At 38.5% G+C, this 16,931-nt stretch overlaps 1 protein-coding gene across 2 annotated transcripts in view; it reads left to right on the top strand.

Moving 5' to 3' along the window:
• The window catches only part of hyx (cell division cycle 73 hyrax), a 221,799-nt gene that overhangs the window by 11,799 nt on the left and 193,069 nt on the right, over positions 1 to 16,931 (top strand). For both annotated transcript variants that reach the window (XM_067144180.2, XM_068227012.1), the window contains exon 3: positions 13,081 to 13,343. In XM_067144180.2, coding sequence (XP_067000281.1) covers positions 13,081 to 13,343 — 263 coding nt within the window. The remainder of the gene's footprint in view (positions 1 to 13,080; positions 13,344 to 16,931) is intronic.

Genomic DNA, 16,931 nt, shown 5'->3' on the forward strand with positions numbered 1-16,931 from the left:
TATCACCATTGCTATTCATTACTGTCATGAACAGTATTCTTAAAAATCGGAAAAGAGAACGAAATGGAGAACTACACACATTGTTTGCTGACAATGTACCCATCAGGGGAGAGACAGAGGTAGAGGTACAACCTAGGCTGAATGAATGGGTAGCAAAGTTCAAACATTACCAAATGAAAGTTAGCCCAACAAAAAATGTTGCACTGAAAATGAGTAGGAAAGATAGCTGTCACTTAAAGCTGGAAGATAAAAACATTCAATGTGTACAGGTATTCAAATACAACCTTGTAAGACATCTACTTTGGGATAACAAAGTGCCCATGAGAACCAAGATGATTCTGTACGAGTCATACTTTGTACCCATTCTCACATACAGTCTAGAAACATGTACACTGAAAGAGAGAGAGAGAAGTTAGTAACTTGCAAGCATGTGAAATGAAGTTTCTACGAACTACCCTCCAAAAAACCACGCAAGGACTAGGAATAATGACATCAGAATGGAACTGGCAATGGATTTGACAGAAGAGAATCTAAAGACTGTCAATTAACATAGTATGGACATGTAACGCGAATGCCTGGCACAAGACCACCACATACATGCCTAGAAAGAAGGGTTGAAGGAAGAAGGCCAGTGGGAAGACATAGTCAAAGATTGGTATACCAGCTGAGAGAGGATGTGGAGAGAAGAAGAGGGACTTGGCAGTTAGTAGTGAGAAGACATTTCTGGACAGACAATGGTGAAGACTAATTTAACACCCTAGCCAGCACACTGGAGGGATTCTATGATAATGATGACAATGATTGACAACTAGAAAGGCAGCTGGAATTTATAAGATTTTTGGGGTTATACTAAAGGCTATGGGTTGGGATAGGGTATCATATCTGAAGTACATAGTTTATTAGTTTGCATGAAGGAACTATACCCAATGAATGGGGAGTTGCTAGAGTAGCCCTAGTGTACAAGAGAAAGTGTGAAAAACATAAAGCAAATAATTACATGTGTACCAAACGATATCTGCTTGCATTCCGGAGATAGTGGATTTGAACCCAACTGTCGGCAGCTCTTGAAAATGGTTTTCCATGGTTTCCCCGTTTTTACACCAGGAAAATGCTGGGGCTGTACCATAATTAAAACCACAGTCACTTCATTCCTACTCTTAGCCCTTTTCTATCCCATCGTCACCATAAGACCTATCTCTGTCAATGCAATGTAAAGCCAGTTGTAAAAAATATAATTACGTTTGTTACACCTAAGGTCTGGGAAAGCATTTCCAATTACATTACATATGTTTTCAAAATAACCAATTGGTTTGATAAGAAGGCAGTTCAGGTTTAGAAAAGTTTATTCCTGTGAGGGTCAACTTGTAGGATTCCAGCAAGATATAGCAGATATTTTAGATTCAGGAGGCCAAATGGACTGTAATGCTATTGACTTATCCAAGACCTTTTACAGGATAGATCATGGAATATTACTGACAAAACTGAGTGCTGTTGGACTAGATGGCAAAGTGGTTGAGTGAGTGGCTAAATTTCTAGAAAACAGAACTCTGAGAATTAGAGTACGCTTAGTATTATTCAATTCTGTATTGATTAAGAGGTAGGTCCTCTGTGTTTTCTTGTACAGTATATACAGATGACAAGTAAGGACCTGGATTAACTGATAAGGCTTTTTGTGGATGATGCTAAAATTAATAAGAGTAATAAATAAGTTACAAGATTGTGAGCGACTGCATATAAACAGACAATTTCCAGAGGGTAAATGGGGTGAAAAGTCAGGTTGTAAGTTTCACCAAGAGGAAATGTCCTCTCAGTTTAAGTCCTGTGTAGATGGGATGACAGTAACTCATGGGGATAACTAGGTGTTAATGAAAGGAAAGATCTACACTGGGTTATCACATAAACGGGACTATAAAAAGATTACAGATCTTTTCATATGGTTTTGAGAGTATTTAGGGGGTGTAAAGGAGAAGTGTTTAAGTCATATGGGCATAGGAAGGGATTCAAAGGAAAGCAGCACCCTTATTGTATGCCTTTTCTAGGTCTAGGAATTAGTGCTGGTAACAGAGCAATTATTTCCGGAGCGAATGTTTGGCGCGTATTCATTCGGAGTTCAGATTTACTTACGAGCCATCTGCCACGCGGTAACTTCAAATTTACTGCATGGTGGATTGGAAAGGAGTATGCTCTAACAATGTTATTGGTATCATATAAACAAAGGTAATGCAGTACAATGCCCAGTAGCTTACATACATATCACTGTGAATAGAAAAAGAATAATATTATAAGGCCTATCTACATTACTGATGACTTTGAAAAATTAAATGAGCATGGCCCTAGGTAATATGCATAAATCAAACGAACTGTGTGCATTATTGGGTTTAATACTTTTCGTTACCCGTTCAGGAAAATTAACGTATTAGCTGATTCTGGAGAGAGTGAATTTCGGCGATCCGTTATGATCTGCCCAGGCATTGAAAAAGTTATTTTGGCGGGTACGTAGGTGGCTGAAACATTAAGATACCAGAGGGCTACATCACTTAGACCTTTTGATATAGAGTGAAACTAGTTTCAACATATACCTGTAACTTTTTTAAGGTTACAATAAATAGTATTGAATAGGTGGAAACCTTTAGCTTTTCTTTTGCATTGTATAAGTATGAACATAAATTAAAATTGATGGATAGAGCTGCTTTGCCTGAACATACGGTATTTGGAATAACAAAATTAACATCATTACTGAAAAATATATTTGCCACGGAAATTAACTTATGTGACAGGTTTGATTCCATGTAGATCGGAAGATTTACTGTCACTTGAATTACTAGGATCCTCTTCTAAATTAATATCAATGTTTTCAACTACAGTCTCTATAGTATGACACTTTTTTGATTTCTTCTGATGAACTCCAAACGTATTTTCTTTAGTAGCATGTGAAGGTAGGTTTTTAAAAACAGGGAGTTCAGAACATCACCTGGAATCATAGCCATTGCTGCAAACTGAATCAAGGTCATGCCTCAACTTGCAGCTCCTACAGCTAGCAGATTTTTCGTTTTGAACATCTTCCATCTTCACATAAAATGGTCAAATGGATGCACTGATGTTGTAAAAAATGAAAAATAAATTGTTTCCTATTCCAGTCGTGAGGAAAGTGCCGCCCCATAAATGGGGCGGTGGGCATGGGAGGGTACATGTAAAGCAAATTACTTTCCCTTTTGACTAGAAGTTTACTACGTTCACACATTCAATTACATCACAAGAAATACAAATATAAAATATAAAACTCGTCAAATAAACAAAGAATAGTGTTCCAAGTTAGAGAGATTGTTAAATTATTTCCATTTGTTACCATTATACACGTAAAAACATAAGAACGTTTGATGGAAATTACTTGCTTTATGTCACTTAACAATGGAACTTCTCAAAGCAATTAGCATGGCAGCCCACATCACATTTTCTACATTTCTTGGTAGTGTTCTTATGGCATTCTGCGCATCGAATCTGGGTTGGGTTTTATATTATTACATGCCCAACCCCATCCAACCGCACTTCATCTTGCACGCGTCGTTTCACAGATTTCAGAGGTCTACCAATTGCAGGACGATTGGTGTATTTTCCTAGGTAACATTGGACAATATAACGTATGAAGCCCAAAAAACCACAAGTGCCTTTATCCATTCCTGCAGGAGTCATCCTATACAGCTGGTATGTATTATTGATACTGCAGCTCAACGGGAACAGTATAAGCTTGCCAGTACCATTTTTTCATCCTTATACCAGGCCGATAAGCTGACACATTTTGGTCCAGCCGGTCCACTCCTCCCATATATAGATTATACTGGGCAGCAAGCGCTACCTGTTTTAAATACGGATATCCTCTTTCTTTCCTTGGAACTCCAACGACTGCACATGCCCATTGGCGAAACACCTGTTCTGTTGGATGCCAGAGTTACAATATTATTGTCGTTAAACCTTACGAGAGTTATTCCTGAGTTTACATCTGTGACTTGGTCATAAGCACCTCGTGGAAGCTTTTTCATTACAGCAGGGTCCTGGAGAGGGGCATTTTCAATACGATTATTACGAATCGTGCCAGTGCAGTCATGACCACTTCTTCCTAGTTTTGATAAGAGAGGCAGGGATGTAAAGTAGTTATCAGTAAATATACTATATGCCGAACCTTGAGGCAGTTTATTCACCATGTCTACAACTACTGATCCTCCAACACCAAGGTCAGGGTTTGTGTTACCTGTAGAGGCACCTTGATAAGGCTCAGCTTGAACAAGATACCCTAATCGCGAACACATAGACCACACTTTGAAGCCGAACCTTACCGGTTTGTTTTGGATGTGCTGTTTGGTTCCATGTCTTCAAAAGTATGGGACCATGGTTTCATCAGTGCTCAAGTACGCGTCTTTAGGAAAGAATTTTAACCATTTTCCATTTACATGATCCCAAAGTGGGCGCACTTTTGCGAATTTATCATTTGGATTTAGAGTGTTATTATCAGAAATGTGTAAGTAGCGAAGTAATTCTTCAAATCTATTCCTTGAAATAGCACCTGCGACCCCGGGATGGTAAGTATCAGCACCTGAATCCCAGTAGAGACGATGCCTAGCAACAGTACAATATCCACTCAAAAGTAATATGGCAATAAGTAACCTGATTTCATTAACGTCAACATCAAAATTATGGTTACCTTTGAACATGGCATATCGTTTTGTCTCATTAACAATGGTGTTTATTATTTGGTCATCCCAAAATAGTTCGAAAAGTTCTACAGGAGATTTGTTTGTGTTTAAAAATTCTGGTCTTGTCCATTCGTGTTCAGGTTTGGAGGGTATATCAACATGTTCCCACTTACGTGTTGGTGGCAATGTTTTCTTCTTTCGGGGAGGTGATAACATGTAGTTATCACTAGAAGTAGCTGAGGATGCAGTCTGTTCATTGTGACTACCTGATGATGCTACTTGGTCAGCACAGCTAGTATCATCCCGTATCTCAGGTACTCCCAATACCATTTCTTCAAATCGATTTTCAGAAATGACAGTAGCCCGCAGCTCTCCCTCAGCCCGAAGTTGGTTCCCAGATAGATGATTGATGTTTCCGTCTTCGTCACCACTTTCCTCATCACTATGAAGATGATTTTCCGGAGGACAAGTGTATATTGTAGCACTTGAAAATTGTTGGTCGTCACTCTCAAGAATCGCCAAGATTTCATCGATGGTCAACCTAAAATATTATAAGAAACACGTGAAAATATTTTAACGATATATCTACAGTAGGTAACAATACTGATATAATGCAGATGATAGTCTATAATCATTTGTTCCGTTATTTTTACAACATTTTTGCTGGATTACTCGATGCATATTGTGTTTTATAATCAGTTACGGCGTAGGATATGGAATCTGTAACTCGTGTATATCTACATATCATAACACAAATTATTTTAGTCAGTAGAACATATGCTGCCGTAATGATTGTACTATAAAATAAGGTGTACCCCGCCCATGCCCATTGCCCCATTTTTGGGGCATTGAAAGAAATGACTGGAAACAGTACTCAAATTACAAATAACCAGCTATATTCTATTACAGCAACATTATGCAAGTTATATACCATAAGGAATCACACAAACATACTAATAATTATCAATAATAATTAAAATACTTACTTGTTCTGAGAGGTCATGTTGCATGTTCACAATGAGCTGTAGTCAACAATGAATAACTGTTATGTTGAAGCAGCTGTGTGTTGGCAGGGACCCAGGTCTTATCCACCAATGCCAACCCTCTTGAAATATAACATCAAACTTACCTCAGGAAGAAATTCCTTGAAATATAAAAATAAAATTCCAGCTGCCCCAAAAATGGGGCGGTGGGCATATATGGGTTAAAATATTGACCCCAAGCTTAGAACAAATATATTATTTTCAGTCAATAAAATGCTTCCGCATTCAATACTTTATACTTCAAACTTTCAGAAACAACTTGTATTTTAATATGTAGAAATTGACTCTTTACTTGATGGACAAAGAAGGAAGTTTGAAGCTGCTGAAGTCGCATAGTTGTAATGAATATTGAATTTTCATGACCTCATTGTACTCTAAATAGATTTTGAACTTATTAGGTCGTGTTCACCACATTTATTTAGCGTATGACTACATCACTAGAAATAAATATCTACAATCATCTCATATAACAAATCCAGGCCAAAAATGTAGTCTATTGATCTCTCCGTCATAACCAGGAACTCTGTTGGATTGCCAGGGAAATCTCTGAGGACATTTTTGAACTACATCTTGAACAGTCTGCTTTTCAGTGCCACAGTCATAACTTGGAGAAGTTATTTCCTTCCACTTGTGCAGGAAATCTGTACACCTGCCAGCATCTCTCAGCATGTTACGTTGTTCTGTCATAGCATTAATCTGCTATATGTGTCTCCGGCAGTCATTAGTATTTAAGCCGTTGCAGTTATGACGGTGGGTAACGAGAAACCTTCCTTTACTAGTGGTTGGGATGTCTATGTGAACAGGGAGGTGATGATTTTTCTGTACTTTTTTTTGTACTCCTGTACAAGTGCAGTTTTCCTGCTGCAAAGAAGGAGGTGGTATGTGGCTAATTATGGGTAGCCAGAAAGTAGGTGTACATCTCATTGTGCTAGATACGAGACGCATGGTATGATTTACGTGTGTGTCAACAGGTCTTGTGTGAGTACTATTCATCCAACTGGACAGTGGGATCCGGACTCTAAACCTTCCAATTTCATGTTAGATAATCTTACCAGTTGAGTTATGGTAGCCTACTGTTGACCAAGATATTACGTGTACTCGAGTTTGGAAGTTGTTTATTAAATAATCAATATGCCTAAGAATATCCAATGACACCTTTATTTTCTTCATTTCATGTTATGTTATATGGGTTTTGAATTTTTAATTATTTTTATCGCAGGTGGAGCACTGAAAGAGCCAGTTTTTTAAATTTGTTTCAACAATGCATCAAATTTAGGACATTGTTTCTCTAAAACCTCTCATCTGATCGGATTCAAATTTTAGTGCTGTATGCATTGGGAAATTTTATACACTGTTTATACAATTCAGAATTATTTTCAAGGAAAAAGTTATCAATTTTGTAATATAACTTTTTCTTGGCTCAGGGTGATTGGAAAATGGTCTTCTTGGTTGCATTGTGATCATATATCTAATGAATATGACTGAAATATGTAAATTAATTCACTTTCTTAATATTAGTTTGTATTGGGCAGAATGGTAAGGATCAGTAGCTGACAGGTGCACAGAGAGTTGTGCAGCGCTGCTGTGATACCATGGGACGCTGTGTCGTGCCTTACTCAGAATTGTAAATAATTAAAAACTGCATGTACACTAACATTTCGTTCTCAGTTTCCTTTGGTATTTAATAACTACCTGTGATTAGAATTCGAACAAATGATATACCTATCATGATATACAAATGATAGCCTCAAAAGAAAATTGAATGAATCGCTAAAGAATTAAGACAAGAAGTTGAGCTTATCTGGCTGCCAGTAGCTTGCTGTGAAATCAATGCCACGGAACTGATTTGGGCCTTTAAGAAGAACAAAATTGCAAAACAATAAAAAAAATCAATAAAAATCGAGCAAACAGTGAAGAGAAGGGGAAAGGAATAAATGTAATGAACGTTAGTTCTGTAACGCTTGAGTTCTGGAAAAAATATGTAAAACATGCCATAGAAATAGAAAAAGGATATTGGGAAAACTGCCGCCAACCAACCTGAGCTGAGGATAAATTACGTTATGAAAATTGATTACATACATACATTATCATTATAGACTGTTATGCCTTTCAGCGTTCAGTCTGCAAGGCTCTGTGAATTTACTAAACGTCGCCACAATCCTCGATTTGCAACTAGTGTTCTGGCCTCATTTAGTTCTATACCTCTTATCTTTAAATCGTTAGAAACAGAGTCTAACCATCGTTGTCTTGGTCTCCCTCTACTTCTCTTACCCTCCATAGCAGAGTCCATTATTATCCTAGGTAACCTATCCTCCTCCATTCGCCTTACATGACCCCACCACCAAAGCCGGTTTATGCGTACTGCTTCATCCATCGAGTTCATTCCTAAATTAGCCTTTATCTCCTCATTCCGAGTACCCTTATACCAGCTACTTTCATGTCTGTTACTTCTAACTTATGAATAAGATATCCCGAGTCCACCCAGCTTTCGCTGCCGTAAAGCAAAGTTGGTCTGAAAACAGACCGATGTAAAGATAGTTTTGACTGGGAGCTGACTTTCTTCTTACAGAATATGTTGATCGCAGTTGCGAGCTCACTGCATTAGCTTTACTCAACCTTGATTCAATCTCACTATATTACCATCCTGGGAGAACACACAACCTAAATACTTGAAATTATCGACCTGTTCTAGCTTTGTATCACCAACCTGACACTCAATTCTGTTGAATTTCTTACCTACTGACATCAATTTAGTCTTCGAGAAGCTCATTTTCATACCATACTCATTGCACCTATTTTCAAGTTCCAAGATATTAGACTGCAGGCTTTCGGCACAATCTGCCATTAAGACCAAGTCGCCGTCGTATGCCAGACTGCTTACTACATTTCCACCTAACTGAATCCCTCCCTGCCACTTTATACCTTTCAGCAGATGATCCATGTAAACTACGAACAGCAAAGGTGAAAGAATACAGCCTTGTCTAACCCCTGTAAGTACCCTGAACCAAGAACTCATTCTACCATCAATTCTCACTGAAGCCCAATTGTTAACATAAATGCCTTGGATTGATTTTAATAATCTACATTTAATTCCATAGTCCCCCGGTATAGTGAACATCTTTTCCCTCGGTACCCTGTCATATGCTTTCTCTAGATCTACGAAACATAAACACAACTACCTATTCCTCTCGTAGCATTTTTCATTCACCTGGCTCAAACTGAAAATCTGATCCTGACAGCCTCTCTGTGGTCCGAAACCACACTGGTTTTCATCCAACTTCCTCTCAACGACTGATTGCTCCCTCCCTTCCAAGATGCCAGTGAATACTATACGCAAACTTTTTCTTGAGCCCGATTTTTACGGGGTGAGGGGTAAGGAGGGAGCGCTGATGGTTCCGGTTATACTGCCAACTGGATGGAAATGATATCTGAATTGAATCAATAATATGATCGATCGATATGAATTTTCTAAACATTTATTATCTTACGCCAACAACTCTATCACACATACATTATTTAACATTATATAACATTTCTCGATGCAAATCTTCTTCCTAGCATGAATTAAATAGTTTGGCTTTGCTGTGTAAACAACATCAGTACTAGTTCGTAAAGTGTACGCCAGACGTCACACAGCGATGCATAGTTTGTGTTTCAAAGGTTGCCAATATGGATGTCAAAGATAACCGAGGTCTACCGATTCAGCACTAGGGAGCTCAGGGCTCAAGAAAAGGTTCGCGTATAGTACTTTGCCTGGTATACTAATCAATGAGATACCTCGATAGTTGTTGCAATCCTTCCTGTTCCCTTGCTTATAGATAGGTGCAATTACTGCTTTTGTCCAATCTGAAGGTACCTTACCAACACTCCACGCTAATTTTACTACTCTATGAAGCCATTTCACCCCTGCCTTCCCACTATACTTCACCATTTCAGGTCTAATTTCATCTATTCCTGCTGATTTGTGACAATGGAGTTTATTTACCATCCTTTCCACTTATTCAAGCATAATTTCACCAACATCATTTTCCTCCTCCCCATGAGTTTGGCTGTTTGAAACACCACCAGGATGATTTCCTTTTACATTGAGAAGATGTTCAAAATATTCCCTCAACCTCTCCAGTGATTCCCTGGGATCTATTATGAGTTCACCCGAATTACTCAAAACACTGTTCATTTCCTTTTTCCCTCCCTTCCTAAGAATCTTTATTACTGTCCAGAAAGGTTTCCCTGCTGCTTTACCTAGCCTTTCCAGGTTATTACCAAAATCTTCCCATGACTTCTTTTTGGATTCAACAACTATTTGTTTCTCTCTGTTTCTTTCATCTACGTACACATCCCTGTCTGCCTCGGCCCTTGTTTGGAGCCATTTCTGATAAGCCTTCTTTTTACGTTTACAGGCTGCTCTCACTTCATCATTCCACCAAGATGTTCGCCTTTTCCCATCTTTACACACAGTTGTTCCTAAGCATTCCCTTGCTGTTTCTACTACAGCATCCCTGAATGCCACCCAGTCACTTTCTATATCCTGAACCTGCTTACTGTCTACTGTTCGAAACTTCTCACTAATCATATCCATGTACTTCTGTCTAATTTCCTCGTCCTGGAGATTTTCTACCCTTATTCATTTGCAGACAGATTTCACTTTCTCTACCCTAGGCCTAGAGATACTTAGTTCACTACAGATCAGATAGTGGTCTGTATCATCGAAAAATCCACAAAAAACTCTTTCATTCCTAACAGATTTCCTGAATTCAAAGTCTGTTAAGATATTGTCTATTATGGATCTGGTACCCCTAGCCTCCCATGTGTAGTGGTGAATAGCCTTATGCTTGAAGAATGTATTCATAACAGCTAAACCCATACTAGCACAGATGTCCAGCAAATGCTTCCCATTCCCATTAGCTTCCATATCTTCCCCACATTTACCAAACACCCTTTTGTATCCTTCGGTTCTATTCCTAACTCTCGCATTGAAATCACCCATTAGCACTATTCTATCCTTGCTGTTGACCCTGACCACGATGTCACTCTATGCTTCATAAAACTTGTCGGGCAAAGGCAAATCATATGCCAGTATCTATAAAATTAATTATTCAAGAGATAGGAGCGCAAGAGATCGTTTACGATAGCGTACAGGAGAGGAAAATATCTAGGTATCGTTGGAGAGAAGAATTAGGAAATGAATTCAGAGAGTACTTCAATGGAGAAAATTTTGAGATTTGGAAAATAGGTATTGTAAAATTGATAGAAGAGAATAGAGTGGAGGAAGCCCTAACCAGGATAGAAAACTTGTCAACTTCGTCATCTGCACCATCACATGGTGAATACACGGACACATTTCTTGTCCTAATTCCTCCAACTGACAAATCTACCCACATCATTCACTCATTTACGTCCCTAACAGAAATTATGTTGCGTGCAATGGTATTCCTGATAAAGAGCCCTACCCCAGACTCTGCCCTTCCCTTTCTAACACCCGTCAAGTACACTTTATAATCTCCTATCTCTTCCTCGTTATCTCCCATTACCTGAATATCACTTACTCCTAACACATCCAGGATGCATCCTCTTTGCTGACTCAGCCAGTTCTACCTTCTTTCTTCCATAAGCCCCATTAATATTGATAGCTCCCCATCGAATTCCATTTCGTTCGCCAAGTTGTTTCCAAGGAGTCCCTCGCGTGTCAAATGGGACTCCATTACTCCCATAGGTCCGAGGCTTGCTTAAAATGTTCTGAGTTTGATAAATTCATGAAGTAGGATGCTACCCTACTTGCACATTACCAAGTGAGGATCTCTCCTCTAACGGGTTATGGACTACCGATGAATTGTATAGTCCTAGCCGCCTGAGCACAAGGAGGGCCATGATTCAGAATATGTTCGAGATGCCCACTCCCATTCCATAGCAACTGGTATCCCGACTCCCAGGACCACTTACTAGGCCACTCAGCCGTTGCGCATGGTTCACGAACTAGGACGTAACTACAGTAATCCACAAACATGAACCACTCAAATTGATTTCTTGGAAATATTATTTTGAAATTACGCAATGTATAAAACATCCCAATTTATATTGTACTAAAATTTTGATTTGATCAAATGATGGATTTTTGAGAAGTAATGTCTTAAAGTTGACTCATGGTTGAAATACATTTAAAAAAGGGCAATTTTTGCTTTCCATCTGCGATGAAAAATATAATTTTAAAATTCAAAACTTACATGATCTAACGTGAATGAAACAAGGAAAACTATGATGTTATTGGATTTTCTGTACGCCTCTTGGTTATTTCATAAGCAACCTCCTAACTCAAGTACACATAATATTTTGGTCGACAGTAGGTCATATTTGTTGTGTTGGTAAAGATCTAAGCTACAGGTCTGGCATTGCTGCCATCACAACTGTAGTGTAGTGTGCCTATTCTCTGGTTGGAAGTAGTTTAGATTTCCTGCCTTGCTCTAAAAACTTACATTGCACTATGGAATGGTGTATTTTAATACCAGCCGCAACAAGATACTTCTGCACGTCAAAGCTGTTTTTCCTGGGGTCCACTTACAGTACTTCTGCCGATAAAGATAGTATCTTGGGTTTGTCTGTCTTTCACAGCGCCATTTCATCTTAGGAGTAATCAGCCTGTCCCAGTCTTCATTTTAATTATTTTGGTGACAGCACAACTCTCACAATGCCTTTCAGCAATCTGTCTTTGTGTCAACGAGGTATTTTTATGCAGGACCACAATAGCCGATTACTTTTTGGTTGTCAAAAGAAATGTGCACCTCACTACAAATGCTGTTAATACTGGTATTACTATCGACATTCCGTACCAAACTAAGATTTTCAATCAATGAGAGCCTTGTAGGGTTAGTTCGGTGGAACATACCATATGTAAGTGAATACAGCATCCATATTTTGTTTGGAACTTAGAAGAAAAACTGGGGTACTCATATTAGGCTATATGAAATAAGGTTGGTACTTCTTCGCCTCAAAGAATTGATCGTGTTACACTACAGCATTGTATGTCCTCTCTCTGTTAAAAGCCAATTGTGCAAGTATGATTATAAGCCAAGGACTGATTTAGAACGTGCTAATTTAGGTAAATAGATTCAGTTTTGAATTATTTTATGAAGGGTACGTCAAGAAGATCGAATTTAGGAAATTCTTCCTCTTATCTTTGCTTGAATGAGAGGCACCACCACCACCACCACATGTGCCCAACATTTTCTCTTAATCCAGTATGCCGATGACAATTGCAACCTTATTATGTTAGAAAAACTTCCCATTTAGTGTCTTGTAGAAAGGTGTAGAAGTACTTTGTTGTACGTATAACTGGATTTATGTGCATTTTACAGCAAGAGAACATCCCTGTGGTGCGGAGACCTGACCGTAAAGATCTGTTGGCCTACTTGAATGGTGAGACAGTCTCATCTGCCAGCATAGACAAGTCAGCACCACTAGAGATACCCACACAAGTAAAAAGAGCTGCAGATGATGCCCTAGAATCAACGGCAAAGAAACCACGGTTTGAAGAGACCCAAGTGCAGAAAGTGAAAGAACAGCTAGCGGCAAGGCTGGATGCACCTAAAGAGGCTTCTGTGACTGTTGACAATATCAAGTAAGTGTTGTGACCAACCTGTTTTAGAGTTTCACATTCTTTAGACCTGAGACTGATGTTACTTTAATAGCCAGAACAGTAAAATTCATTGAATCATACTCCCTTCGATGTTCTCTTGCGTTTAAATCCAGTTTGGTAAACACTAAACACTATCTGTTGTAAGCAATATTTTATTGTAAAATAATGTTGCGAATTATAGTCATCTACCTTTATCTAAGTCAGGGGAATAGTTCCCAGCCATTTTACTGTTGATCAAGTAGCACTGACGTTTAAGAATTCAAGAAATGTTTATTTTAACGATATTCCTAAGATATAAAATGTTTTAATGTTTTTAGCTTCATTCCATGAACAATAGACAATCTTCAACTTCAAACTGCATGAAAATGCACACCTCCCATTAGCTTTTTTGATCTAACGAGTGCTTATAACACAACACAGATTTCACACACTCGGCTCCACATTCACTCTCAGTTCCTCCCTGGGTATTTAATCATGCAGCCCAGCGAGTTTTGGATACTGTCCTGACTTGCTATGTAACACGTAACATACAGTTTTAACACAGTCTCACTCCTATACTATAAACTCAAAAAACGTGAAAATTTGTACATACATTCACAAGATTATCTAGTATGATTTTTTACTTCCCATGACTATTTTATCACTCAGTGCCACTTGAATTCCAACCGTGCACTTCAGAGATTACACATCGTCCCCACTCTGGCAAACTAGCGAAAGTGACAAACTAGGGAATCTGTACTTCTGAAGTTTTGGTGTAGATTTTATTGGTTAAATATTGTCTACCCTCTGACAAAGTCTCACATCTGCAACTCGTTCCTTATGCCTAACACATGAAACCAATAATTAAATATAAAAATTGATTTGACATGAGTAATCGCAACTTCTTTCAGCTCCTCCAAACTTTTGACAATTTGCAGATTCGCTAGTTTGCCAGAGTAGGGACGACATAATGTACTGTAAGTTCTTTTTTGCCCATATTGTCAACTTTTAACCAATTTTTGATTCTAATCAAAAAAATGTTCCACCTTTACAATGCTTAAATGTTTATTCTTTAACACGTTCCGTGCGGTTCGGGTCGCCATGTGCCATGTTACTCTTCTCCGTTGGTGCGAACTTCCCAGAATTGCGAAGTAAGTAACTACGTCCTAGTTACGAATTTCCGTTAACTAATGGCAACCTAGTGTTCCAATTGAAGTAAAGGATCGAGGCATACTGCTGGTTTTGATCGGCCCACCGGTGACCCGAAGGAAGTTTTTTTCATCTTCCATTCATATCGCTTCGGGTCACCCTGAGTCCCGATTGTTGTCTGACCTATATTTTTACGCGGGAATCGCTTAGCGCGGTTACGGTGCATGAAGCCTAGAGTGTTGCTGCCCGCAGATGGTAGATTGTTGTTTAAGGAGTACCACCCTTCTGATATCTGCTTTCTACATTGCTCTTAGGAAAGCCTATAGAGGTTACTGGAGTAGTTATTGATATATTTATTATCTTCCGAATATAATATTTACAAGCAATTTCACGTCCTTTTTAGGTATGGAGCTTTCACATTCTGACACACCGGTGGCACGGAAAAGAAAGAGGGTTAGGACAGCACTGGGGTAGGCTTATATCACGTTCCGTGCGGTTCGGGTCACCATGTGCCCCGAAATATGTTACTCTTATCCGTCGGTGCGAACTTCCCATAATTGCGAAGTGAGTAACTACGTCCCAGTTACGAATTTCCGTTAACTAATCGACAACGTAGTGTTCCAGTGGAAGTAAAGGATCGAGGCATACTGCTAGTTCTGATCGGCCCACCGGTGACCCAATTATTTCCGGGGTCATTTCTGTTTCACGCAATTGTTGAATCGGAACACTGTCGCACAGGTAAATACGCTGGAATGTCTCCTCAACAATAACGCACACAACAAGTGCACATGCATGGTTTAGGATGTCATACTAGGGAGTAAACAAAGTCAAATTCGTCAGGTCACCGGTGACCCGAACCGATAATAACTAAAGGCAGCATCGGGTCACCGGTGGGCCGATACGACGTAATATTAAGACATCGAAATTCACTGCCGCAGGGAACGTGTTAAAATAAAAGTAGAGGATCATGTTTCATCCCTCATGGGGGCATCTTCAGTCTAACATTGTACGAAAGTTAAAAGGTAAAGATACAAGCATATCTAAAAATATTACAATGTATGCAGTTAAGTCTTGGTACTTACGAAAGTTCAGCAGTCTGTGCAAAGTTTTGGAAGAAACAACGAAAATTAAGCGCAATCTTCTGAACTTTAATTATCTATTGGATTTATCACTTCTACTAGAACTGGGCTTGCTGAGCGACATAATTGCTGTCATTGTTCTAAACTGACGATAAGACCATCGTTTTAAATTTTTCACCTGATATGCTTCTTAACACGACATTTCTCAAGCCAGGCAGAAAGCACAATAATATTCATTACAGTTGACACATATTAGTCCTCTGGGCTAAGGGCATCTGTTTATAGTACCTTATCGATATCGCAGCTGAATAAACAGTCTATGCCTTGCTTATAACAGTATCCTCTTCAAAGTAATGGGTCAGCTGTCAATGGATTAATTTATGGTTATAGGACACTAGTGCTAATCTATCTAACATTTTGATAGAATATTAAGTTCATAACATGCAATATATTACCCTACCACCTCATTATAGTACCTCTCCTATTCCTGGAAGTTCATCAGATGTGGCACATATTTGTTACTTCATTTAGGGAATTAGGACATGTTCATCAGTCCTGTGTTTCGTTGCTGGACGAATTTTGAGACCGCAATAACCTGGAAATAATTCTGGTAGTTTATTACTGCTATTTTCTTTAACAAACTATAAAATGCAAACCACTCAGTGTAAAATTATGACTTTATTTCTCTTATATTCATAAAAATGTCCCCATCCGTGTCAGTTGCACTCAAAGTTCCAAAAATGAAACACTTCTCTGAGCACTCCTGGTATTTGGTTTTTAATTTTATTACCAGCAAGATATTATGTCCATGTGAGGCAACGCAGCTTCCTTTTCAGGTGCTGCTACTGTCCAGGGCCCTGTTTTGTAAAACATATTTCACTAATATCAGTACTTATAATATTAGTATTGTGTTTCATAAAGTTGTTAGCTAATAATATTAGTAATTAGTTTACGAGTCAAAATTATTAGTAGATGTTCCTTATAATATTAATAAAGTATTTCATAGACAACATGATTAATAAAAGTTACTCATATTATTGGGGATTATTTCCATTAGTGTATTTTAACTCATAATCCATATTAGTGAAACCAAACTGAGTGTTATTTTGATATTTTGGCATAAAATTGTGAAGATCAGTGAAATGGCTGACTCTGACTCAAATAGTGATGAGGAGAGTGTATATTCGCCGTCCATGAACTTTTAGGCCGAGAACAGCCTATACTGGTATGGAACAAACATATGAATACCTACAATAAGAGATTTAAGTTAGGTTACAAATAATTTGAATATGTGCTTGTAACTTGTCAAGACGTCTAGGCAACTACATTACTCCTGAAATGGAAGACAATCACTTGGAGGAAG

Source organism: Anabrus simplex, chromosome 3 (genome assembly GCF_040414725.1).
Source record: "Anabrus simplex isolate iqAnaSimp1 chromosome 3, ASM4041472v1, whole genome shotgun sequence".
Taxonomy (NCBI): domain Eukaryota; kingdom Metazoa; phylum Arthropoda; class Insecta; order Orthoptera; family Tettigoniidae; genus Anabrus; species Anabrus simplex.